Source organism: Arvicanthis niloticus, chromosome 2, assembly GCF_011762505.2.
Source record: "Arvicanthis niloticus isolate mArvNil1 chromosome 2, mArvNil1.pat.X, whole genome shotgun sequence".
In the NCBI taxonomy this organism is placed as follows: domain Eukaryota; kingdom Metazoa; phylum Chordata; class Mammalia; order Rodentia; family Muridae; genus Arvicanthis; species Arvicanthis niloticus.
In genome coordinates, this window is record NC_047659.1 from 7568086 (window position 1) to 7591899 (window position 23814).

Genomic DNA, 23814 nt, shown 5'->3' on the forward strand with positions numbered 1-23814 from the left:
AGATCCTCAGCCCCGGAAGGCAGGAGGATGCCCTGCACATACTCCTGACTCTCTGCTCCCCCTGTGGCTTAGAAAACAGGATTTGGTATCTGACTTCATCTGTTGTTGCTCCTACTTCAAAGATTCACCTTTTTAAAAAATGTATTTTTCTTTTTAATTATTATTTTATGCATTATGGGTGTTTTGCTTGCATGAGTGTCTGTGCACCACGTGTGCAGTGCCCGAGGGGACCAGAATTGGATATCGGATTCTGTGGGGCTGGAATTACAGACTACTGTAAGCTGTCTGACTTGGGTGCTGGAAACCAAACCTAGGTCTTTTGAAACAACAGCAAGCGCCTTTAAACCACTGAGCCATCTGTCCAACCCTTCAAAGTTTGTTTCTCTTCTTCCTCCTCCTCTTCCTTTCCCTCTTCAGTCAGGGTCTCACTACGTAGCCTTGGCTGCTATATAGACCAGGCTGGCCTAGAACTCAGAGAGTCATATGCTTCTGCTTTCCCAGAAGTGGGATGAAGGTACATATCTCACCAAGCCTATCAAAGCATCATCTTTTCACCCAGAACTGTTCTTCAGCTGGTACCTTTTGCTTTGTTCATCTGTCCGTACAGGGGTGAATCTGAGTCACCTGGGTGTTTGCTCAGGCATCTGGATGTTGTCCTAAGAGGAGGCAGGGCCCAGATATGTGGAGTTTGAAAACAAACAAACAAACAAACAAACAAAACTTCAGGGCATGCCAGTCTCCTAACACTGACCTAACATTAACAGTGGCTTACTCTGCATGAGGTACCTCTGTCAGACTCTGTAACTACACACCGGTAATTCACAAGCCCCAAGTGTCTGTGTTCACAGCCTTGTATAAAGAATTGTTCCTCTTCAGTTACTTACCAGTATCTGTCTGTAGCTAGCCATAGTGACCGTTTAGACAGCATCCAGCCCTGTCCTCTTAAAGTCATTTATAATTCATTCCTTCATCCAGTAACTCACGCTGACTGAAAAGGATTAGTAACTGAAGGCTGGAGAGATAGCTCAGCTGGTAAGCCCAGGGTATTGTTCTTGCGGAGAACTAGAGTTCAATTCCCAGCACCTACATAATACCTCACAAACAGTTCTAACTCCAGTTCCAGGGCATCAGAGGGCGCCCTCTTCTGGCCTATATAGGCACTACACGCACCTTTTCCCAAAAAAGTTTACTTTGGTCTTTTAATTTTTTTTCCCTAATATTCAAACAATAATTATTTACTAAAGAGAATTTGGATGTAGCTGGGCAGAGTTTCACGTGCTTGCATGTAATTCCAGCACTTCTGGAGATTGGAGGCAGGAGGATCAAGAAGTCAAGATCGGCAGTGCGGTGGTAACACATGGCTTTAATTCCAGCAGAGGCAGGAGTTCCAGGACAGCCTGGGCTATTCAGAAAAGCCGTCTCAAAAATAACAAAACAAAAGAAAAAATAAAAAACTAAAAACCCAACCCAACCAACAAACCAACCAAAACCCAAAACCAAACCAAACCAACCAAAAAACAAACAAACATACAAAACCTGTTAGTCTCCAAAGCATGAATCCTTTAGAAACCCTGTCTCGGAAAAAAAAAAAACAAAAAACAAGAAACCAAACCAAACCACACATAAATAAGGGTTGTAGATGTGCGTGTGTGCGTGCGTGTGTGCCTGTTGGTGTGAGTGTAGCGCAGGATAGTTTGGTAATCAGATGTGACAACCCAGTGACAACAACCCTAAGGACCAGCAGGTGAAAGCGACTCCCGATGCAGCTGCCTCCCAGAAAGCCCCAGGCACCCACTAACTCCATGGCCTTTTTTGAGTGTCCATGTGTCAGTCTAATCCTAGTGACCAATCGGAGGAGAGAAGAGGGCACTTCTACACTGCAACCACACTTAGGGGGCAGGGCTAAAAGCGGGAGAGGCGGAGTCAACGTGGTCACGTAGTTCACCTCATTGGCCAAGGGCCTCGGCGGCGCGGAGCGATCTGGAGACGCTCATTGGTCAGGACTGTGTCGGCCGGACCAAGGCCATGCCTCCCCCACGCTCCCAGCGTCCTGGTTTGGTTGTGTTGCCGCCTGGAAAGGAGACGCTGCCCTTCCCGAGCGATGGGATCCCGGGTGAGTGATGGTCACTGCGCGGGCGACCAGCTCAGTAGGGCTAGGAGCGAGGCTTGCGGAGCATGGAGCCTGACCCACGCCGGGGTCCGCGACCCAGCCGCCCCGCGAAGGTGCTATGAGTGGATCCCCTGGACCAGGCGGCGCGAGAGGATGCATGGCTCCGTGGGTGGAACGAGAAGAGAGCTAGGTCAGAGAGGAGACTCCCGGGCCTGGAACGCTGCGGCCATCTAAGTAGGGTCGCGGGTGACCCCCAGCCTGGAAGGAGCAGGTGTGCGGCTGTGGGCAGCGCTGTATGTGGACGGCCGTCAAGGATGTCCTACGGAGGTCGGGGCTAGAGAAGGAAGGTCCCTACCTAGGCTCTGCAAGGAGCAGATACTGAAGCTTGGAATATTGCTGATGTTCACTGTGGGGTTGCCCAATGCCAGGCTGTGTAGGATCCCACAGAGAAGTTCCGGGATGGGAAAAACAGAGTGAGCCCTAGGGTTCTCTGGTTCTGGGAACACAGGCTAGGTCAAGGTGGGATGATAGAGTGCTCACACCAATTAGTAGGGTTGTCTTGCACAAGAGAGGAGGGTCTGGATTGGAAAGCCGGGATATCAGGCCCAGGGTGCCAGGGTGGAGGAGCAGACAACCTACCTGCTCAAGAATGTGGAGCAGGATTAGTGGCCAGCATTAGAATCCGGAGACAGATAGGGTATGATGTTGAGCTTGGACCCTTCCTTTCTGTGAAGTGACCTTTCTCTTGGGCACAGACTCACCTGCACACAGATAACAGGCCTCAGTCCTCACCTCCTCCTAGCCTGGGTCCTAGAGTAGGCTCACCTCTAATAACATGTGGCCTTCACAGACATTCAAGGCCCTCGGGTATGATACAAGCAAGCAGCAGGCAATGGCCAGGGTGCTCCAGCATAGCCTTGGTGCCTCGTGTCTCAAAGCCTCAATATTCATATACTTGTGGTAAATGCTGTTTACCTTGAGTGCTCCGAGAAGGACTCCACTCAAGAGTCCTCACAGACAGCTAGTGCACTGTCCTGTTGAAATGCACAGAGAAGTGTATCTCCTGCTATCTGATGGCCTTGTCTCTCACTCAGCGCCCTGCCAGGCTGGAGGCTTCCAGGAGGACTGTACATATCAGCCCACCTCACAACCTCTAGGCAAACATGTCTCCTGCCCTTGACAGTGTGGCAGTTTCTTTAGCCCTTGAACTTCACTCTGCCTGCCAGCCTCTTGCCCTCTCCCCTCCCCCCACAGCCTTAGGGCCAGTCCGATAGGACTGTTTGCCTTTTCCCACTCACCAAGGATAATCTGTTCCTTGTTCATCTCTTGTGCTGGCCTAGTGACTTTTGGCCATCATCCCAGAGAGACAGGGTCTGTCCTATCCTGTGTGTTCTTTCCTCTGAAGATCCCAGAAAGCATCCTTGAACTTGAACAAGACCCCTGCAGGGTCTCAGGTCCCAGTTATATGTGACCAGACCTCTGAGCTGGACTGGGGTCTTGGTGGGTCTTGGGCTCTCCTTTTCCTCTGTGCTTCTTCTGGGGTGGGCTGCCTGCTCCCACTGTGTTAAGTAGAATCCAGAGCCCAGTAGACCTGGAAGTACCCTCTCTTCACTCCTTAGCAACTGAGTTATTTTGGACTCCTGGCTTAGGCTGGACAAAACTCAGTTTCTTCATGAGAAGGTGGGGAGAGGCAGGGAGAAACATCTGTCTGAATAGCTGTCATGATTCAGTAGGTTCATAGCAGTAAACTCAACACTTGGGAGACACAAAGCAAGAGAAGTGTTTGGAATTCAGGGTCAGCATGTGGTACAGTATATGACTCTGTCTCAAAAACAAATATAAGTCAAAACAAACTACAATAAAAAAATGCACCACCACCACCACCAAGATCAGCACAAGCATTCAGGCCACAGGAAGTGAAGCATTCCTGGCTCTGTGAGAAGGATGTCATGGTTCTCAGTCTGGAGCCTGAGATCTTTATTTAGAAAATGGCCAGTGTTTTTAAAAAGACTGAGAAAGTGCAGAAGGCCCTGAGTTAGAGGGTGACCTATTTATCTCCCAGTCTTGGGGTGCTTTCTGCAGCTGGCCCGCTGTGCATGCCTCCCTTTGCTCCCAGGCTCATGGAGACAGTTTGTGGGGTATCTGACTGCTTGTCTGCCCGTGGGGGCAGAGGGCTGGGACCTGGAGTTCCTGATGCACACTTGCTGTTCATTCAGCCACTGGAGGCACTGTCCCCCCACCCCCAGCTACATGCTAGACAAATGCTTTTAAAACATTTGAGACAGGGTCTACCTAAATTGCCCAGTCATTCTTTGAGCTTTTGATCCTCCTGCCTCAGTGTCCCGAGCAGCTGGGATCACAAGCCTGAAGTGCCCTGATGCCCAACCTCTGAGAACACTCTTGTTTATGTTTCTGTGTTCTGACAGGTACACCCTTCTTTAAAAAAATTCCTGTGGATGAGTGTTTCTTGCCTATGTGTATATGTCTGTGCAGTGTGGGTGCCTGGTGCCTTCACAGGCCAGAAGAGGGCGTCTGATCCCCTTCAGCTGGAGTTAACAGACAGTTGTGAGCCAGCATTTGGGTGCTGGGAATTGAATCTGGGCCTTCTGGAAGAATAGCCAGTGCTTTTAACTGCTGAGCCAACTCTTTTAAGCCCCAAAGTTGTCAGTATTTTATGTGTAAGGATGATTTGTCTGTATGTTTGTCTGTGTACTCTATCCATGTCTGGTGCCCATATAGGCTAGACCAGAAGAGGGCGACAGAGCCTCCGGTATCAGAATCACAAAAGGTTGCTAGCCACCATGTGATGGTAGAAATTGAATGTGGGTCTTCTGGGAGAGCATCTGTTCCTCTTAACCACTGAGCAATCTCTCCAGTCCCGACCTTCTTTTAAAACATTTTTTTACTGGAAAGATGGCTCGGCGTTTAAGCATGCTTGCTTCTGTTCCAGAGGACCTGAATTCAGTTCTCAACACCTACATCAAGTAGTTCACAACTTCCTGTGATCCCAGGTCCAGGGTCTCCCATACCTGCTTCTGACCTCCTCTGCAGGCATCTGAACATAATGGCATACACACATACATAAATAAAGTACATTATTTGTGTATATGGGCGCAGACAGGCATGTGTGGAGGCCAGAGAATGGGTTTTGGGAGTCAGTTCTCTCCTTCCATGTCTAGTTTCATTTCTGTTGCTGTAATAAAACACCCCAGCAAAAGCAACTTAGGGGAAGAAGGTTTTGTTTTGCCTCACAGTCCCCGATAACAGCCCATCCTTGTGGGGAAGTCACAATGACAGGGTCTCATGACAGCTGTTCATGTTACATTCAGTCAAAAGGCAAGGAGCAAAGAATGCATGTGTGCTTTTACACAGTACATGGCCCCAGCCTAGGGAATGGCGCCACTTCCTGTGGATGGGTCTCCTCACCTCTAATAACATACTTCATTCCTCATGAATATGCTCAGAGACCTATTGCATTCAACCTTGGATCCTGGGGAACTCAGTTAGGCTTGCTCAGCAGGTTCTTTATCTGCTTACCCATCTCACGGACACAAAGCTTGTTGGCAGGACTGGGTATTGGACGTAGGGAGGTGAGCGCTCTACACTCATACCCTGTATGCATCTTCTGCTGTCTCACTTGGTCATCTGTCTGTCAGCTTTGTGGAAGGACCTGTTATGTGTGCCTCTGTCCTGCTGGGGAGTGGATGGTACCCAGGACTCAGCCAGAGACCAGCTGAAGACGTTCTTGGAAGCTCTCACCCCAGGAGGTCCCGTCCCGGGTGCTGGGCCTACCATGGCATTCCGTAGGACTGAGGGGATGTCCATGATCCAGGCTCTGGCCATGACTGTGGCTGAAATACCAGTGTTCCTGTACACGACTTTTGGTCAGGTAAGATGGGTGTCCTCAGTGCCTGAGAGAGCTGAGCCCTTGTCAAGGCTGTGTGAATTAGTTAATTTCTTACTGTGTTATTATAATTCCGTGTGTCTCAGTTAATTTCTCATTGCTGTGTTTAAAGACCAAAGCAACTTAAGGGAGAAGGAGGTTATTTGGGCTCACGGTCTGAGTGTGTTACAGTCCCTTGTGTGGAAGGCGTGGCCATAGAGGTGGGAAGCTGGTCACACAGCGTCTGTGCTCAGGAGACAGGATGCTGCACGGATACCAGTGCTCAGCTCACGTTCTCCATTTTACACAGGGCATCTTGCCCTGCCTGGTAGTGGTCCACTCCACATAAGATGATCTTCCCACCAAATGACTTGAGATCCCTCACAGACATTCTTAGAGGCTAACATTATGATAAGTAATTCTTCACAGATATGCCAGGAGGCTTGCCTCTTAGGAGACTCTGGTTCTATCAGGTTAACAGTCAGCATTAGCTGTATGTGTATCTAGTATCTTTTCTCTGAGTAAATCAGGATTACATTAAAAAATGGGGCCCTAAACCCAGTGTTTACCCAAAGGCTAGGTGACTTCTTGGCCTTAGTTGTCTCTAACTAAGTCCCCTGACACCCCCTAAAGCTCTCTTTTGTGGGACAGAGGTCCACCTGGGCCAGCAGCAGAGGGAGGCCAGGATGAGCCTGCTTGGATGGGTGGCCGCGGTAGTGAGTGTCATTGGGAAATGGAGTCACTGGGATTTGAGCTGTATATTGATCACTGCCTGCACACGTCTGCACACTGACGTGGACATTCGGTTCCTCATTGGGCAGGGATTCTGACAGGTGACACAGATCAAGCCCTGGTGCAGTGCATTGGCACAGAATGGAGACCAGCTGTGTGGGGGCACACTGGACCCAGGATTCATCTCTGTAACACATTATGCTATCTTTATATTTCTGATTAGCATTTCAGAGAGGGTGACTGGATTTACTCTTCAGTGCCCCTTGTCACCCCTTCAGCCAGCAGAAGGATACTGTGGCCACACCCAGAGAGCTTCCCTTTGGGCCACATAACCAGACCACTTGTCTCTTTCCTCCAGTCTGCATTCTCCCAACTTCGGCTGACACCAGGCCTGAGGAAGGTTCTTTTTGCCACAGCCCTCGGGACTGTGGCCTTGGCCCTGGCTGCCCACCAGCTGAAAAGACGCCCGCGGAAGAAGAAGCAGGTGGGCCCTGAGACGGGAGGTGAGCAGCTGGGCACGGTGCCCGTACCCATCCTCACGGCCCGCAAGCTCCCTTCGGTGAAGAAAGGTAGGTATGTGGTCGGGAACCTCTGACGTTCGTCGCAGCTCAGCACTGTTGACTGTGGGTGCCTTCCCACCTCATAGCCAAGTTACCCTTGGTAGAGTTGACAGCAGAACCATTCCTTGAGACACTGGGCTCACTGTGGTGGGTGGCATTGGTACCGGTGTCCTTGTCACTGTAGGGAATTTCCCCGAGCTCAGGAATAAAGACATGGAGTTCATGAACCCAGTGGTGTTTCTCCATTCTCCTCTTTAAAGGAGAGAAAAGGGGTTTGCGTGTGTAAGTAAGATTCGCCTTTTTAGTGTGTCCTGAACTTTGAGACAGTGCTATCACAGAACCAAGCCACTGTGGGAAAGCTTTTAAAACAGTTTATCTCGGAGTTCGTGTGTGAGCAAAGGTGTGTAGGTGTGCCGGAGTGGACATGTGGGGGTCAGAGGACAACTTGCATGCATAAGTTCTCTCCTTCTACGTGTGGGTTCTGGGGTCAAACCAAGGCGCAGGCTCATCCTGCTGGCCCTAGAAAACCTCTTCTCTGGGAATCATGATACATGGCTGCTTGCTGCAGGTCTGTTTCGTGTTGCTTTCCATCAAGGCAGAGCGTTCTCATAGGTTCACAACTTGGGAAGACCAAGTTTTCTTGGAAAATAAATGTTTAAAGCCAGGTGTGATGGTATGTGCCTATAATCCTAGCACTCAAGGCCACCGTGGGCTGCACACCGAGACTTTGTCTCAAAAAAAAAAATAGAACTGACAATGAGGTTTAAGGGTTGTTTATCTATTTATTTATTGTATGCACTGTACCATGGTGGATATAAAGTGATCAGAGGACCTCTCTGATTTACTGGGAGTTGGGTCTCTCCTTCATCGAGGACTGAACTCAGGTCCTTTGACCTGGTAGCAAGTACCCTTACCTGCTGAGGCATCTGGAAAAGAGAATTCTTTATCAGTCACTCAATCAAGTACACAGGCAAACTGAGTAAGAGGTAGGGAGGCGACCTGCCTTGCTCTCGGCTTGTCCCAGCATTTGGGGCCCTCCTGTGGGCCTGGCCCTGTGTTAAGTCAGTAGGCCAAGGAAAAGCCTTAGTCCTCTGCTGAGGGTACGCACTCAGAAGAGTCCTCTGATGTCCTGGCTTAGGTCAGGACACACTTCCAGGAAGATAAGGATGGGAGGGAGGCTCAGTGGGAGGACACATGTGGGACCCACCCTTCTCCTCACAGGCTGCTCCAGCCGGAGGGTTCAGAGCCCCAGCAGCAGGAGCAACGACACTCTGAGTGGCATCTCCTCCATCGAGCCCAGCAAGCACTCGGGCTCCTCCCACAGCCTGGCCTCGGTAAGGAACCAGGGAGGGTATGTGAGGAGGCAGGCGCCACCAGGACCTTCTTGGACTCTGCCCTAAGGAACTTCTGGGCTGTGTGGGAGATGAGAGATAGGCCCCTTCATTCCTTCACACCCTCACGCATGAACTCGGCCTTCACAGCCTATTCATGCTGCTTGGAGACGCCAGTTGGAGACAGGTGGACAGGTGCCAGAGAGGGAGCTTATCAGCAGGCTTGGTCATCAGACGTTGAGCAAGTGCCTGGGAGGTGACAGGGTGGGGCTGGGCTGAGGGTCTGGAGATGAAGGAGACAGAGGTTAGCTATCTCCATAGAGCCCAGCCTTGGTTCACTGACTCACTGTGAGAACATTGCTCGTCTCTGCTCCAGCTCTTTGCTGGTGACACCCTTGCTCTTGAGTCTCCTCTGGAAAGGTTGAAACCATCTTGTGATTACAAGGTCCTGAAACAAGGTGGCAGCTGTCTGTCCTCCTTGACAGACTAGTAGAGCAGGGACTGGGCCCAGGGACATTTCACACGTGGCCTTGGGTATTGACCTCTGTGTTTCTTCATACTGAGGCAGTCTCTGTGGGGCATCATTGAGCTGCTCTGAGCATGTGGGTCCTGGCCTAGCTCCCTCGGGAGGTATCCAGGAGAGATACCTGTGGCCTGTGGTCAGGCAGTTGGGGTGGGCTCAGAGGGTACCCACAAAGGGTCTCACTGCTTTATTATCTGTGTACTTGGTCCCTAGATGGTAGTGGTCAATTCATCTAGCCCCACAGCTGCGTGCTCAGGTTCTTGGGAAACCAGAGGGATGGAGGAGACTATACCCACCACTGATGGCAGTGCCGAGAGCCTCTATGTGCAAGGTTGGCTGGGAGTACCCCAGGGCACTGGGGTAGGGTAACTGTGGCAGGAGGGAGTGGCCTTCTAGGAGTCTGGGCACGGCAGCTCACTTATTCAGGTACTGCCCAACCCCAGATACCTGTCAATACTCAGAAGACACATCCTGCTTAGATAACAGCCTGCACACTGGCTGACCCGGAAGAGGGCAAGACCCAGCTGTAGGGTCCTGCCCAGTTCTGACCCTGCTGTGGCCCTCTGTGCCCCATGTTCATCCCCTTAGGGCGAGCCTGTGGGACCTGAGCCTTTCTCCTCTCTGTGTTCTCAGGCATGGAGCTGTTTGAGGAAGCCCTGCAGAAATGGGAGCAGGCACTGAGTGTGGGTCAGAGAGCGGATGGAGGCAGCACCCCCACGCCAGGGGACAGCCTCCAGAACCCAGACACCTCATCAGAAGCACTGTCAGAGGTAGGTGGTGTTCCCCAGTCGCTGCAAGGTTGGTCAGGTGGACAGCTGACTGAGTGCACCCTTCCACAGGGCACTCACTGGGTTCCATCCACTTAGAATGAATATAACAGCTCAAGTAACGTGCTTGGTGCTGTCGCACTGGTGATGGCTTGGTGAGCAAGTCCCACTTTGATAAACACCCTTCTCAGCTCTGTTTAGGGGTGTGAGGGGTGGTGGGGGTGTTGGTGCAGGACTGTAGGAGATGGGTCTCTGTTCCAAATACACTGGATTCTGGGGCCTTTGGGTTTTATTTATGGGTTTGTTTGTTTGTTTTGGGGGGGGGACAACATCATTCAAGTTTTTTATTGTAATTTCATATACTTATTTATTTGTGATATTTTTATTTTTTAATGTGTTTCCCTGCATGTATGTCTGTATACCATGTTGGTGCCCACAGAGTCCACAAGAGGGTGTTGGATCTCCTAGAACTGGATGGAGTTACAGGTGTGAGCCACCAAATAGGTGCTGGGAACCAAACCTGGGTCCTCTGGAAGAGCAGCAAGTGCTCTGAACGGCTGAGCCATGTCTCCAGCCCTCCCCTCTTTCTTTGTTATTCTCTGCTCTGGCTGTCCAGGAACTCACAGCTGGCTTCAAGCTCAGAGATCCGCCTGCCTCTGCCTCCCAAGTGCTGAGGTTAAAGGCGTGTGCCACCATGTCCATCTGGTGTCCATTTTTAGCACATGTAGTCTGTAGTTACCTATGGAGAGTTCTGGAAAGAAAGGTGAAAAGGCTTTCATGGGGTTGACAGTGCCTTTCTCTTCTGCATGTTTAAAATAAAAAGACATACTTTAAAAATTATGGGAGTAAGCTGAGAACCTTGCATGGGCCAAGCACACAAGCCATGTGTGCATAAAACAGGTACCACTGGGAGTCGCAGCTGCCTTAGAACTCTCAATGTAGACCAGGCTGCCTTCAAACTCACAGAGGGGGTTATCTGCCTCTGCCTCCCAAGTGCTGGGGTTAAAGGCGTGTGCCACCGTACCCAGCTATATTACTTTTTATTTTTACTTTAGGTCTGACTGTAGCCCTGGCTGGCCTAGAACTGGCTATATAGAAGTCGCAGAGACCTACCTCTGCCTCCTGAGGCTGGGATTAAGGGCATGTACCACTGTATCTGGTTTGTCAGGCCTTTAAATCTTTTAAAGTTACGTCTATGTTTGTTTGTGTGTGCCTGTGTGTGTGTAGATTGAGCCACAGTGGGCTTGTGGAGGTCAGAGGACAACCTACAGAAATCAGTTCTATTTTTCCTGGGGGTTGAATTCGTGTTGTCAGCCTTGGTGGCAAGTGCTCTTACCTGCTGAGATATCTCGCTGGGTCATCCTTTTTGTTGTTATTTTAGATTTATTTCTTTGGCTTTGTGTGTTTGTATTTTGCCTATATGTATGCAGGTACATCACATGTGTGCCTGGTATCAACTGGGTCAGGAAAGGGGTCAGATCTACTGAAACAGGTTACAGATACAGTGCTGGGAATAAAACCTGGCTCTCTTTAAGAGCAGCCGGTGCTCTTGACGCCTGAGCCACCTTTCCAGCTCCTGTGTTGACATTTTTCAGTCATATTGAACAGCCACCCTGGGTTGTTCACAGCTTGCTCACATGATGCGGGTCAGTGGCGTCAGTGTATTTGGGGGATCGTGGCCATCAACCATCAACCTCAGCCATTTCACAATTGCTACACACCTTAACAGTCCCCTCAGGTTTCCTGCACTCCTCTCCAGCCCTCTGCTCGGCTTGGATTTACACTCCTATGCTGATCTTGCCTGTCCTATGCTGCTGGCCCGTCTGTGTGTATGTTGTTTTGGGGCAGGCGTGGTACACATATGGAGGTGACCCTGTCGTGTGGGCCTGGGACATGAACTCAGATTTATTGGCAAGCACCTTTATCTGCTGAGCTGTGTTGCTGACCCCATCTGTGTGTGTCCTTTGGAAATGTCTGTTCTGATCCTCCTGTCTTAGCCCCCAGCATGTGGAATTGCAAACATTTCGGTTTTTAGTCTTAACGATGGTGATATTGAGTGGTTTTGCTTTGTTTTGAGACAGGGTCTCTCTACATATCCATGACTACTGTCCTAGAGCTCATTCTGTGGACCAGGCTGGCCTTGAACTCACAGAGATCCTCCTGCCTCTGCCTCCCAAGTGCTGGGTTTAAAGGCATGGAGTTTTCTTTCACATTCTTCATGGCATCCATTGTAACACACAGAGGACACTTTTAAGTTCTGGGTTGGAGGTGAAGCTTGCTTATCAGGCACTAGGCCCCTGGGTTCCACCCCAGCTCCACAGAAGCAGGGATATGCCAGCAGTCCAGCAGAGGGAGGTACAGGCAAGAGGATCAGGAGTTTAAGGGGACAGCCGGGCGGTGGTGGCGCACCCCTTCAATCCCAGCACTCGGGAGGCAGAGGCAGGCGGATCCCTGAGTTCAAGGCCAGCCTGGTCTACAGGGTGAGTTCCAGGACAGCCAGGGCTACACAGAGAAACCCTGTCTCAAAAAAACAAAAAAACAAAACAAAACAAAACAAAACAAAACAAAAACCCCAGAAGTTTAAGGTTACATAGTGTGGGACCAGGCTGGGCTAAATGAGACCCTGTCTCAAAAGTGAATTTTTTTTTAATTCTGAAGTTTACTGTTCGTGCTTTTCTTGAGTTGGTTGAGCTTCTGTGTTAACTCCCTGCAGCCTTAACCACTCACAGCTACTTCCTAGAGTGCTGACAGACGTCCTCCGGATGCCAGTCAGGTAGGAGCCCAGCAGAGTGGCCGTGACCCAGAGCTCCGAGGTCTGGGCCAGATCACTGTCCTGCCATATTTTAGATAGACACTCTGGGACACTTCACCACCTTGAATTTTCTCTGTGGAATGTCCCCGTCCCAGAGAGAAGCTTTGAGGCTGAACAGCACGGTCCAGGGTGGGGCCTCGGTGATGGCTGCCTCTCTTCTGGCCCTTTCTCAAGCTTAATTGGCCCTCATCTGTCTCCTCCCTGGGCTCTGGTTACTTTAGCAACAGGCTCTACTCTGGTTACCTCCACCTCCATGGAGAGAGTAGTCAGGCTAACTCTTGCCTCACCCTGGGACCCAAACCTAAGAGCCCCAGGGGGGAGAGAGCACCACCCAATATCCCATGCTGGGGATGGAGGTCAAGAATCACACAGAGGTCACAGGAAGCTGTGCCCCACACCAGCTCCTCCCATCTCCCTCTAGCTGAGACCCTGCGTGTGCCTCTTTGCAAGTACTCTCCCGCCACCTAGACCTTCTCAGGACAGCCTGTCCTTTGTTGTCCAGCTGGTCCCCTGCAGACCGTGACACTCATGAGGTGGAATTACCCTTACTTGGTAATTCTCAGTAACAGCTACCGCCATTTACACCTGAGTCCCAGAAACCCTCTTCACAAGATGAAGCTTTTTTTTTTTTTTTTTTTTTTTTTTTTTTTTTTGGTTTTTTTTTTTTTTTTTTTGGTTTTTCGAGACAGGGTTTCTCTGTGTAGCCCTGGCTGTCCTGGAACTCTGTAGACCAGGCTGGCCTTGAACTCAGAAATCCACCTGCCTCTGCCTCCCAAGTGCTGGGATTAAGGTGAAGCTTTTGAGTCCCTTCTATAGAGAAGGCTTTAGAGACCATAAAGGGTTTGCTCAGGGACACAGGATCTGTACTAGGGGGACTTCAGGGAAAGGCTTGAGTCACTTAGAAACACAGTGTTTTCTAGGAAATATGTTCAGCCAGCCAGCCAATGAGAAAAGCAAGAGGAGGAGCCAGGGATGCTCACCAGCACGCAGGAGACCCTGAGCTCGGTCCTCAGCACCGGGGAACAGCAGGCGTAGTGCCACACTGCCTTAATCCTAGGATTGGGAGGTCGAGCTAGGAGGATCAGGAGTTCAAGGTCATCTTTGGTATATAGTGAGTCTGAGGACAGCCTAGGTTCTACCTCAGGGTGGGGGAAGCAAAAAAAACTAGATGAGATCTACTTGTTTTATTATTGTTGTTGTTGTTATTACTATTATTGTTGTCTTTGTCTTTTGGGGTTTCTCTGTGCAGCCCTGGCTGTCCTGAATCTCCCTCTGTAGACCCCACTGTCTTCGAACTCCTGCCTCTGCCATCTGAGTTCTGAGATTAAAGGCCTGCGCTGCTCCCACCCAGCCTTTTTCTTTTGAGACTAGGTCTTTCTTCCTGTGCAGTCCTGGCTGCCTGGAACTCACTCCTCAGTGCATGTCCCACGCTGGCCTCAAACTGAGGTTCTCCCGTAGGGATCCTGGGTTACAGGCGTTCACCGTGACCCCCTTGGGCCGAGATCCTCTGCATGTGTTTCTGGCATCGCAGTGTGTATTTATAGTGCCTGCGGCCAGTGCCTCCTGTACTGGCACGGCCAGTAATGGGCAGCACAAGTCTAGAGTTCTTTTGGACCCTGAGCCAGCTCCGTTTCCTTGAGGCCCTACCTGAAGGAGTTTGGCAGTTCTGTGTTGAAGGTCATTGCTTTTGTCATAGCCAGAGTCACAACGAAGGGAGTTTGCCGAGAAGCTTGAATCCTTGTTGCACCGGGCCTACCACCTGCAGGAAGAGTTTGGCTCCACCTTCCCCTCTGACAGCATGCTGCTGGACCTTGGTGAGCATGAGCACAGGCTGCTGTGGGCCTGAAATGCCAGGAACACAGCTGGGGGACAAGTCCAGAGCGCCAGGACTGGCTTCCCAATTGAAGTTTGAACAAATAGGGAAACTGAGGTATTCCCTTAAACATGGCAGACAGACACTGAAGCAAGAGGAGGCTCGGAGTCCATAGTTAGTGTGCTTTACCCTGGCCTCTTGGGAACTCCTTTGAGCTAAGTGCCTACGTCTCCTGGACAGGTCTGCAGCGGGCCTTTGGGTTCACATGGCTGTTACCCAGAGGCAGGCCGAGGGGAGCAAAAAGTTCTTTACCTCCACCGAGGTAAAGAAATGTGGACCTGGAGGGAACTAACTTGCCCATTGTCCAATGTCCTCCTCACGCCTGCCGTGTGTCTAGCCTTTCCCAGAGTGCACTGTGGGAGCAGCTGGGGTCCAAAGTGGGCTGGCTAGTGCTGCGGGCCCTGGCTTCTCGGCACTGGTCTCAGCATGACTTTGCCTGCTGGAGAATCCTGTCCCCTTGGGTCTTCCTCTACATCAGAGGTTGGTAGGACTTTCAAGGCGGCCACCATCATTTACTTATTTGGCACGCCTTTCTGAAGTGTCTCAGAAGGTCCGGACCCTTAGCTGTAGAGCCTGTCGATGAGGGAATTGCTGGCTAAGTGCCTGCAGATGCCTGTAGGCAATTACAGCCTTTTAGAAAGAGGAACACTTACTAGGCCACATAGAGCAACTGAATGGGCATGGAGATGCCCCTCACCCCCCCCCCCCCCCCGTTACCACCCAGCTCAGGGCTGCTTTGTAACTTCTGCCAACATCTGCCCCAGGTGAAGCCTCTGGGGTAGCAGTGCTGTGTACCAGGATTCCTGTCGATGGAGGGTGGGGCGGGTCTCAGCCCAGGCTTACTCCCTTCCAGAGAGGACCCTGATGCTGCCCCTGACTGAGGGCTCCCTGCGTCTGCGAGCTGATGATGAGGACAGCCTGACCTCAGAAGACTCCTTTTTCTCAGCCACTGAGGTAAATAGGTTGGGGGACCGAGTTGGGTTAGGCCAGGCCCTCTGGGCCAGAGCTAGGCTGTGTGAGAAATTGGGTTATTTTGTGTAGGAATGGGGCCCTGCTTTCCAGATACTTGGAAGTTCCAAGGTCAGGGCAGCCTGAGAAGCCAGGGGTTAAAGCATGGTCAGGCAGAGAAATATGCCCACATCCATAGGGCTCTAAACCATACCCATCTCTGGCTTCTCTAATCCATTTAGTCCTTTGGTTAGCATTAGTCTGCCACCAGGCTGGGGCAGGAGGCATGGAGTCTGTGCCTGGGACAGGAAGATGGGAACATGTATCCAGCAGATTCCCCTTTGGGACGGGATCCTGGCAGTAGGAGTGCTGACGTCCAGGGCTGGACGTGAACCTAGGCCTCCTGTCCCATGGGGCCAGAGTGCTTATGGTATCATTATGATGGGCTAAAGGGAGGCACCTAGGGTGGTCCCTGTGGTTGCTGGGGCCCAGAGCTCTGGCCCCTGTAGGGTGGTGCTCACTGGCCTCCTTGGCCCCCTCCCAGCTCTGTGAGTCCCTGCAGGTTGGAGAGTACCCGCTTCCCCTCTCCAGGCCTGCTGCTGCCTACGAGGAGGCTCTGCAGCTGGTGAAGGATGGGAAAGTACCTTGCCGAACACTCAGGTGAGAGTGAGGGGGATGGGTGGGCTCCAGCCCAAGGGGGGAGAGGCAGAGGTGCACAGTGACACTGGTTGTGACCAAAGGAGGCTGAGGTCAGCCCAGGTACCATAGCCATAACTACCACTGTGCTTAGGTCCAGAGGGGCCAATGTGACCCCAGAGAACAGCCAGCCAGCCTCTGCCTTCGGTTGAGAGAAGACTGAAGGATAGAAGACTGATACCAACTTGAGGTCACCCTGCTAGGTTGAGGCAGGGCCTGGTTGGACCCTTGTCCCCTCCTCCTCACCCAAGGCACACACCCTCTACTGGATCTATGCTAGGCACGATCAGGTGGCATGACACTGTCTGTCCCTTTCCTCAGGACAGAGCTGCTGGGCTGCTACAGTGACCAAGACTTCCTGGCCAAGCTGCACTGTGTGCGGCAGGCCTTCGAGGTGGGTGTGGTGCAGGAGCCACTGGGGGAGAGTGCTGGGCCTGCCTCATACAGGGCCACCCTGTGCCCGGCCATGACTCTGCCCTTTCCACTGGCTCTGGGAGGCTCCCACTCACCACCTTCTTTCCTCAGGGGCTTCTAGAAGAAAGAAACAACCAGGTCTTCTTCGGGGAGGTCGGCCGGCAGATGGTGACAGGCCTAATGACCAAGGCTGAGAAGGTAGCTGGGGTGGGACTGTTGTTTCAGATTTCCCTCCAGAGCCTTACTTCAGGCTGGGGTTTTGCTTTGTTTTGTTGACCGTTGACTGGGTCTTTAACACAAAAATCTTGGGCCTATGAGGTGGCTCATTGGGAAAACCCCTCATTCTACAGAACTGTTGACCTATATAAGATCCCCCAAAGTCATGGTGAAAGAGAGACCCATGCCCCGAGAGTTCCTCCACAGCAGCTGTGGTAGAGATGTGTCCATACTCACATCATGCATACAGACAGAGTGCTAGTTCAGACAGTGCAAGTGCTGTCTGTGTAAGCCGTGTGCGGCAGAATATGTTTAGTCCTAGTGCTGTATAGGTGGAATGGCCAGATCCACGGGGTTCCTGACCAATCAGTCTGATTGGTGAGCCCCCGGCCCCAATGAGAGATTCTGTCTGAGGAACATCTGATGTTCTCTCTGGCCTGCACACACGTACAACACTTTAAAACCAAGTGCAGGAGTCCTGGCAGCTTCCTATACCCATAGGGTGCTGAAAAAAGGTTGTGGGTCCCCCAACTCCTGTTTCAACTTGGAAAACTAGAGACATGAACTCTTTCTTACTTGGTGATTCTAACAGTATACTTTTGTAAAACTGGTCAATAATGAAACAAACCACAAGCCAAGTGGTGGTGGCTTATCTTTAATTCCAGCACTCAGGGAGAGGCAGGCAGATCTGGGAGTTCAGGGACAGCCTGGTCTACAGACTGAGTTTGAGGACAGCCAGGGCTATACAAAGAAACCCTGTCTTGAAAAACAAAACAAACAAATAAATGCAGACTGCAGAAATGTTCCCTGCATCTGTCCATGGCCAACCCGTGCTGAATCTCAAGTGTTCGGTCCATGGTGACCCTTGCTGGAGTCCCAAGTGCTCTGCTCCATGGACATTCTGACCATGGGTGTCGTTGCCCGCCTCCCCGTCTGTGCTGTGCAAGCAGCCTGCAGTCTCTCCTCAGTGGTATCACAGTGTAGCCCATCCACCTTCCCTCGCTAATGTACTCCCCTGGTAGTTATTCCAGCTTGTGGTCAGGCTCTGCTGTGTCCTACCTCCTGGTGGGTATCTGAGATCTGTGAGGTTCTGTCTCAGGTCCTGGCAGGAGGATGTTTTACGGGACCTTCACCTTAGGTCCTTGTTGGCAGCATAAGAGTTTGTCCTCGTGTCTTGGCTCATACTGGGTTTTTGTAACCCTGACCTTTTGCCGCTGTTCACTGCTCCCTTGTTTGCTTGTGGAAGAGGTTGCATAAGTTTTCATATTTACTACCTACTGGTGCTTCTGTTAATGAATGGGGCAAGTCTCTTGAGAGGGTCTTCTGTAACCCAGGCCAGCTGTGTGGCTGAGATAGACCTTGACATCTGGTCCTCCTGCATCTGCCTCCCAAGTGAGGGGATAAAAAGCCCAGTCATGTCCAGCTTCTTTAGTTGTTAATTGCATTTAAAATTTTTTATTTGGTGTGCATGAGTATGGGGGCATGGGTGAGGATGCGCACATACCACTGTGCACATGTGGAGATCAGAGGACAGGTAGTGGGAATTGCCTCTATCCTACTATCGAGGGTCAGGGACTGAACTCGGTTGTCAGGATGGCGCTAGGGGCCTTTACCACGGCAACATCTTGCTGGTCTTCTTTTGGACTTTTTGTTTTTAATGCCCAGGCTGGCCTCAAACTCATGCCAATGTTTCTGCCTCAGCCTCCTGAGGCTCTGCTGGAGCAAAGTTTGTCCCCTTGGTCCTTCTTGCTCTTCCTAGCTGGAGGAATGATCTAAAAGCCCTGTGTAAACCCTTGTCTTCCACAGCGTGAGACCCCCCCAGCCCTCAGCCATGGCCTGAGTGCTGATCTGTGGTTGTCCTGGACACACTTTGCCCTGTGCAGCTTGGGGCACTGGGGCATTGGATGTGCACCAGACCCTCTACCTGCTTTGGACTTTTGTCTCTGCTGCCCGTGTGCCTAGAACACTGTTCCTCAGTTCTTGTTTATTTAGACAATTTACATAGAGAGTATGGAAAGCTGTGTTTAGTGTCTAATGGTGAAGAAAATGAACCCCAAGGATCCCCATCTCTGGCCTTACCACCCTGTATCCTGCATATGGTGCCCCTGTCTTCCTCACCCAGCAGTGATGCCTGCGATGCCAGGATTGTAAGCCATGACAAATGCTGCATTCACCTTTGCCAGGTGATTGCCCCAGTGCCTGCCATCTGCCCCAAAGTGAGCTCCAGGCTGCTCCTTCAAATCTCCCTCCAGCCACCATCAGAGCTCCGCTGCAGTCTGTTTAGCAGATAAGGAAACCAAGCCTGGTGAGAGCAAGGAGCTTTCCCAGGCCACTGAGCAAGTGACTGTAGAGCCAGGTTTTACGGTCGAGTTTGCCATGTCCGGCCGATGCCCTTAGCTGGCTCTCCTTGGCCTCCCAGGAAGAGGATAGATAATAGAAGTGAGGTGGCCTGAGGCCAGGCCATGCCAAGCAGGCCTCTGCTGCTCCGTCCCAGTCAGTCTTGGGTTTTGTTCCTCTACAAGGTGGAAAAGGCCCATGGCAGCTGCTGAGCCCCACGCCAGGAGCACTCAGCCCTGTTCCCTGGGCAGATCTCTGAAGACATTGGCCAGGTGGCAAATGTGCAGGCTCTGCAGTCGTAGCATCAGGGCCATCTTCTAACCATGCAGCCTTCATCCAAGCCTGTGTCTCTCTCTGGGTGGGCTGTTTCCATGTATATGTGGACATGTCCTGTGTCAGCCACACTCCATGTTAGACAAGCTTGTGCTATTGAACCGTGGCCCCTGCCCCTTCCAGTTTCCCCACTGCTTATAGAGTGCTCCTGTGCCAGGGCAGTGGTGGCACAGCTGTGCGTGCGGCTCATCCCATTCTCACCCCTTGAAACTACACCTTTTCCTGGGCATTGCCAAGGAGAGACCGTGTAATAGTGCCTGGCTGCCACAGGGCTACAGGTGTGTAGTGATGAGCCAAACTGAGACATAGCTGGGTGCCCTGGATGCAGAATTGCCCCAGACACACCCTGGTTCTCTGGAAGGTTCAGGCAAAAGACACCTCCTTGCCATCTCTTTAGGGTAAGGCCCCAGCCCTACTTGGCACATTCTTATCTACAGCCCAGCCTGCCTGTAAATCTTAGCCAACTGGGTCGCAGGACCTCTCTCACAACCAGATCTGGCTGTACTCACAGAGTCCCAAAGGCTTCCTGGAGAGCTATGAGGAGATGCTGAGTTACGCCCTGCGGCCTGAGACCTGGGCTACCACCCGGTTGGAGCTGGAGGGCAGAGGGGTGAGTCTGCCCATGTTGAGATCCTGGGGTTCTTCAGGACTGAAATCATTTTGTTGGGAGCTTGTTCCCAGTTCAGCATCAGTGTTACGCAGCTGAGATGCCTGGGTTCAAGCCATTTCCCCATGTGTCGCGCACAGGCCCCACGTGGCCTCCACACGGTAGCTCTAGTGCCCCCTCCCCCCTGAAGGTGGCATGCATGAGCTTCTTTGACATCGTGCTGGACTTCATCCTCATGGATGCCTTCGAGGACCTAGAGAACCCTCCATCTTCGGTGCTTGCTGTCCTGCGGAACCGCTGGCTATCCGACAGCTTCAAAGAAACAGTGGGTGCCCGTCCTTTCCTCTGTGTGTATGTCCTGGGACCTCGGGCACTCCTCGTCTTATGCCTGGAGTTCATTTGTCAGTCCCTGCCCACTGTCCCTGTCCCATCACTGGGACATCACACCGGGGCTCTGCCCAGGCTCTCAGGCACTCCCTGCTGCCCTAGTTTCAGCAGTGTGCACATTTCCCTCTGTGTTGTCCTTACATGGGCAGAGCCCCCACTCTGGGCGGGCACTAAGTACTTTCATTTAATGCGTCCCATTAAGTTAAAATAGAGGAGAACTTCCACCCAGCCCCAACAAAACGACAGCAAAACCCAAGGCCACCAGTGGTGTGGTGGTGTTGCTGCCCACGACTCTTCTCCAGCTAGGCCATTTATAGATGCTCATGCTGGCTCCCACAACCACCAGGTGAGGGGGTGGGGTACTATGTTATGACCATTTTACAGAGGAGGAAACTGAGGCTTGGGAAGCCTCCACATCTAAATGGAGTTCTGAAGCATAAAAGTTAGAGCCTGGATTCAAGAATAGATGTGTATAGGGCTGATGGCAGCTTGGCTCACTGCTCTTGCAAAGGACCCAGGTTTGCCTCCTAATGCTTACATGGTTCAGATATGGCCAGGCGGTGGGCAGTGTTGCATACATAGGCAGGTGGGTCTCTGTGAGTTCAAGGCCAGCCTAGTCTATAAAGTGAGTTCCAGGACAGCCAGGGCTACACAGAGAAACCCTGTCTTGAAAAACAAAACAAAAGTTAGGCATCTGTTGCCAAATTTAGGGTAAAGAAAAAGCAAGACTCAGGCGCAGTTAGGTGCGGGTGGGCTGTAGGGAGAGTTCATCCTGGGCCAGGGCTGAGGCCCTGGATTAGACTCTGCTAACTCCAGGACGGGGGCTTACCTGTGTTTTAGGCCCTAGCCACCGCGTGCTGGTCCGTCTTGAAAGCCAAGAGGAGGCTCCTGATGGTGAGTGGTTGGTGAAGCTTGTGGGACCAAGCCGGAAGAACTCCCCTAACCACTTGGACTGAGTGGGGAGGGGAGGTGCAGCAAAGTATCAAGCCCCCACACCCCACACCGACCACCCATCATGCCACTGCGCCCCACTTGGCCAGGTGCCCCAGAGGTTCTCCCTGCGGAGCAACCATCATCCCAGCAGAGCAGATCCACATCCTGGGAGAGGGAGGAGGGCTAGTGCCCGTGGCTGGCCTGTGGCCACAGCTGTAAAAGCTCACCACTTGCCCAGGGTCACCTGGCCAGGACTTAGTGGGGCTTTAGGTAACCGCCGATCCCCAACCCTAGCCTGCTCCTTAACGCTGCCACTCACCACAGGTGCCGGATGGCTTCATCTCCCATTTCTACTCCGTATCGGAGCATGTGAGCCCTGTGCTGGCCTTTGGCTTCCTCGGACCCAAACCCCAACTCTCGGAAGTATGTGCTTTCTTCAAGGTACGTGACAACCAGCCCCGCCTTCCTGCTACCACAGACACCCCACGGTGCCAGAAGAGGGTGGAGGCCTGGGCTGCTCTAGGTGAACACTATAGGAGGAGCCCAGGAAGGCAGATGCCTGAGACTGGGAGAGTGGGCTGGGGCTTGGGCATTGAGAAAGGGACTTTGTAGAATGTAGAAAATGTCCCAGAACCCAGACCCAACACCAGTCTCCTACCCCCAGCACCAGATTGTGCAATACCTGAGGGACATGTTTGACCTGGACAACGTGCGCTACACATCTGTGCCAGCCCTAGCAGAAGATATCCTACAGTTGTCCCGGCGCCGCAGCGAGATTCTGTTGGGCTTCCTGGGGGTACCAGTGGCTAGTAGCACCGGGCTGAATGGGCCACTGCCTCGAGAGAACGGGCCCCTGGAAGAGCTACAGTAATAGGGTCAGGCTGAACGAGAGAGGTGGCTGTTTAGGCCTCAGTCACGAGGGTGTTGGGAGAGAGAAAGCTGCCCCTCCCTTCCCTTGGGTTGCCACCCAAAGGCCAGGGTGGACAAGGGCCATTGCCCCTGAGTTTGCTCCACTTCCTCATTTGGGAATCCTAACACCTAGAGAACAAATCTCCATGGAGAGGAACCACTAGGAGCAGTGGACAGCAGCTGCCCTTGGGGTTCCTGAGCATCAGAGGCAGGCCAGAGTCGTCAGGGTCTGACCCGGGGGGCAGGCAGCAAGAAAGAAAGGGCTGTAGAGATTGGTTCTGAGTATGGAACACAGAACCCTGCTGACAGAGGCCAAGGAGGTGATAGGTGAGGAATGGAACATGCAGGTCTAGGTGGTGACAGTCACAGGGTCTTGCAATAGCAGCCACCTATAGCTACATAATTCCCAGCACCTAGGCCGGTATGGAAAGCCCCATCTGGGCCATCCAGAGGTCGGCTTGCCCCACGTGTGCTCACATCTGAGCCCTTCACAAACCCACATTCCCACGCCCTGCCAAAAACTCGGTCTTATCCCACCTCTGCCACCACCAAAGATGGAGGAGGAGGCAGAACTAGCCACTTCCCACTCCCTGTGAACCCGGAGCTCCTGGGCAGTGCTAGGCTAGGGCTTCAGCCGGAGCTCAGAAGAGCCCATCTCTTGTGTTGCCGTCTGTTGCTCCAAAAGTGAGGACTTGGGAACCATGGCAGAGTGTGCAGAAGCTGCACAGCAGGGCAGCTCCCCTTTCCCCTTTCTGACAGGAAGCTGGACTCAGCACTTCGCCTTCAACTCCATGCACATGTGCTTTGGAGCTGCTGCCACCCAGGGTCCTGCAAGCAGTTCTGTTGGCATTTGTCGCGGTAGCTGCAGGAGTCCTGGCGGCCCTCCTGTTGCCTGAGCTGGAAAGTTTTTATTTATTGCCTTAATACTTTTTTGGCTGTTTCGTCCCTTCCAGGCTGTGAGACATGCAGGAGAAAAGACTCCTGGTCTGGAGTTGAGCACTGGCTCCTGGAACCAAGTTCCTCTCTCTGGAAGGGAAAAGGGTTCCCCAGGGTCAGCAGGATGCAGTGAAGAGAGGGCAGCCATGGCTCTGGGTCCTCTCTGAGGCCTGCGTTCAGAAGGGAGCAGCCCTCACGCACTGTTTGACATTCCATTCATTTGCACTTACCCTGAGCTCTGAATGTAACCCCGGGCCGAGGCCCACTCTGATTGGCCCCTGAACCACACAGCTGTGGCATCTTCATTTTGTCCATTCGTATGTCCACGCCCCGCCCTCTAGCTCGCAACCAGCAATGGTAGAGCATGAGTGTAAGGCCTGTGAGTCAGATAAAGGATCGAAGCGCCTCTTCTTTGTGTCTTGCTGGGGGCCGGGGGGCACGGTGCTGAGCCAAAGGCTGGACACCTGCCCTGTGCAGTGGGAAGAGGCTCCAGGAGGAACAGGTCAG

At 52.2% G+C, this 23814-nt stretch overlaps 1 protein-coding gene across 5 annotated transcripts; it reads left to right on the forward strand.

Annotated features, from left to right (window-relative positions):
• The first annotated feature begins 1993 nt into the window (after positions 1 to 1993).
• On the forward strand, positions 1994 to 23713 carry Miga2 (mitoguardin 2). Of its 5 annotated transcripts, none has more exons than XM_034495296.2 (16): positions 1994 to 2113; positions 5767 to 5999; positions 7084 to 7294; positions 8507 to 8619; positions 9353 to 9470; positions 9773 to 9909; positions 14415 to 14532; positions 15445 to 15545; positions 16084 to 16199; positions 16557 to 16629; positions 16761 to 16847; positions 20047 to 20145; positions 20333 to 20467; positions 21370 to 21423; positions 21787 to 21903; positions 22127 to 23713. In XM_034495296.2, exons 1-16 carry the CDS (start codon positions 2026 to 2028, stop codon positions 22331 to 22333), a joined length of 2007 nt encoding a protein of 668 aa, XP_034351187.2. In that variant the 5' UTR covers positions 1994 to 2025; the 3' UTR covers positions 22334 to 23713. The 5 variants fall into 5 exon arrangements, with proteins under 5 accessions (XP_034351187.2, XP_034351189.2, XP_034351188.1 ...); XM_034495298.2 differs by having other exon boundaries at positions 23325 to 23713; XM_034495297.1 differs by having other exon boundaries at positions 2101 to 2381.
• Positions 23714 to 23814: the final 101 nt, after the last annotated feature.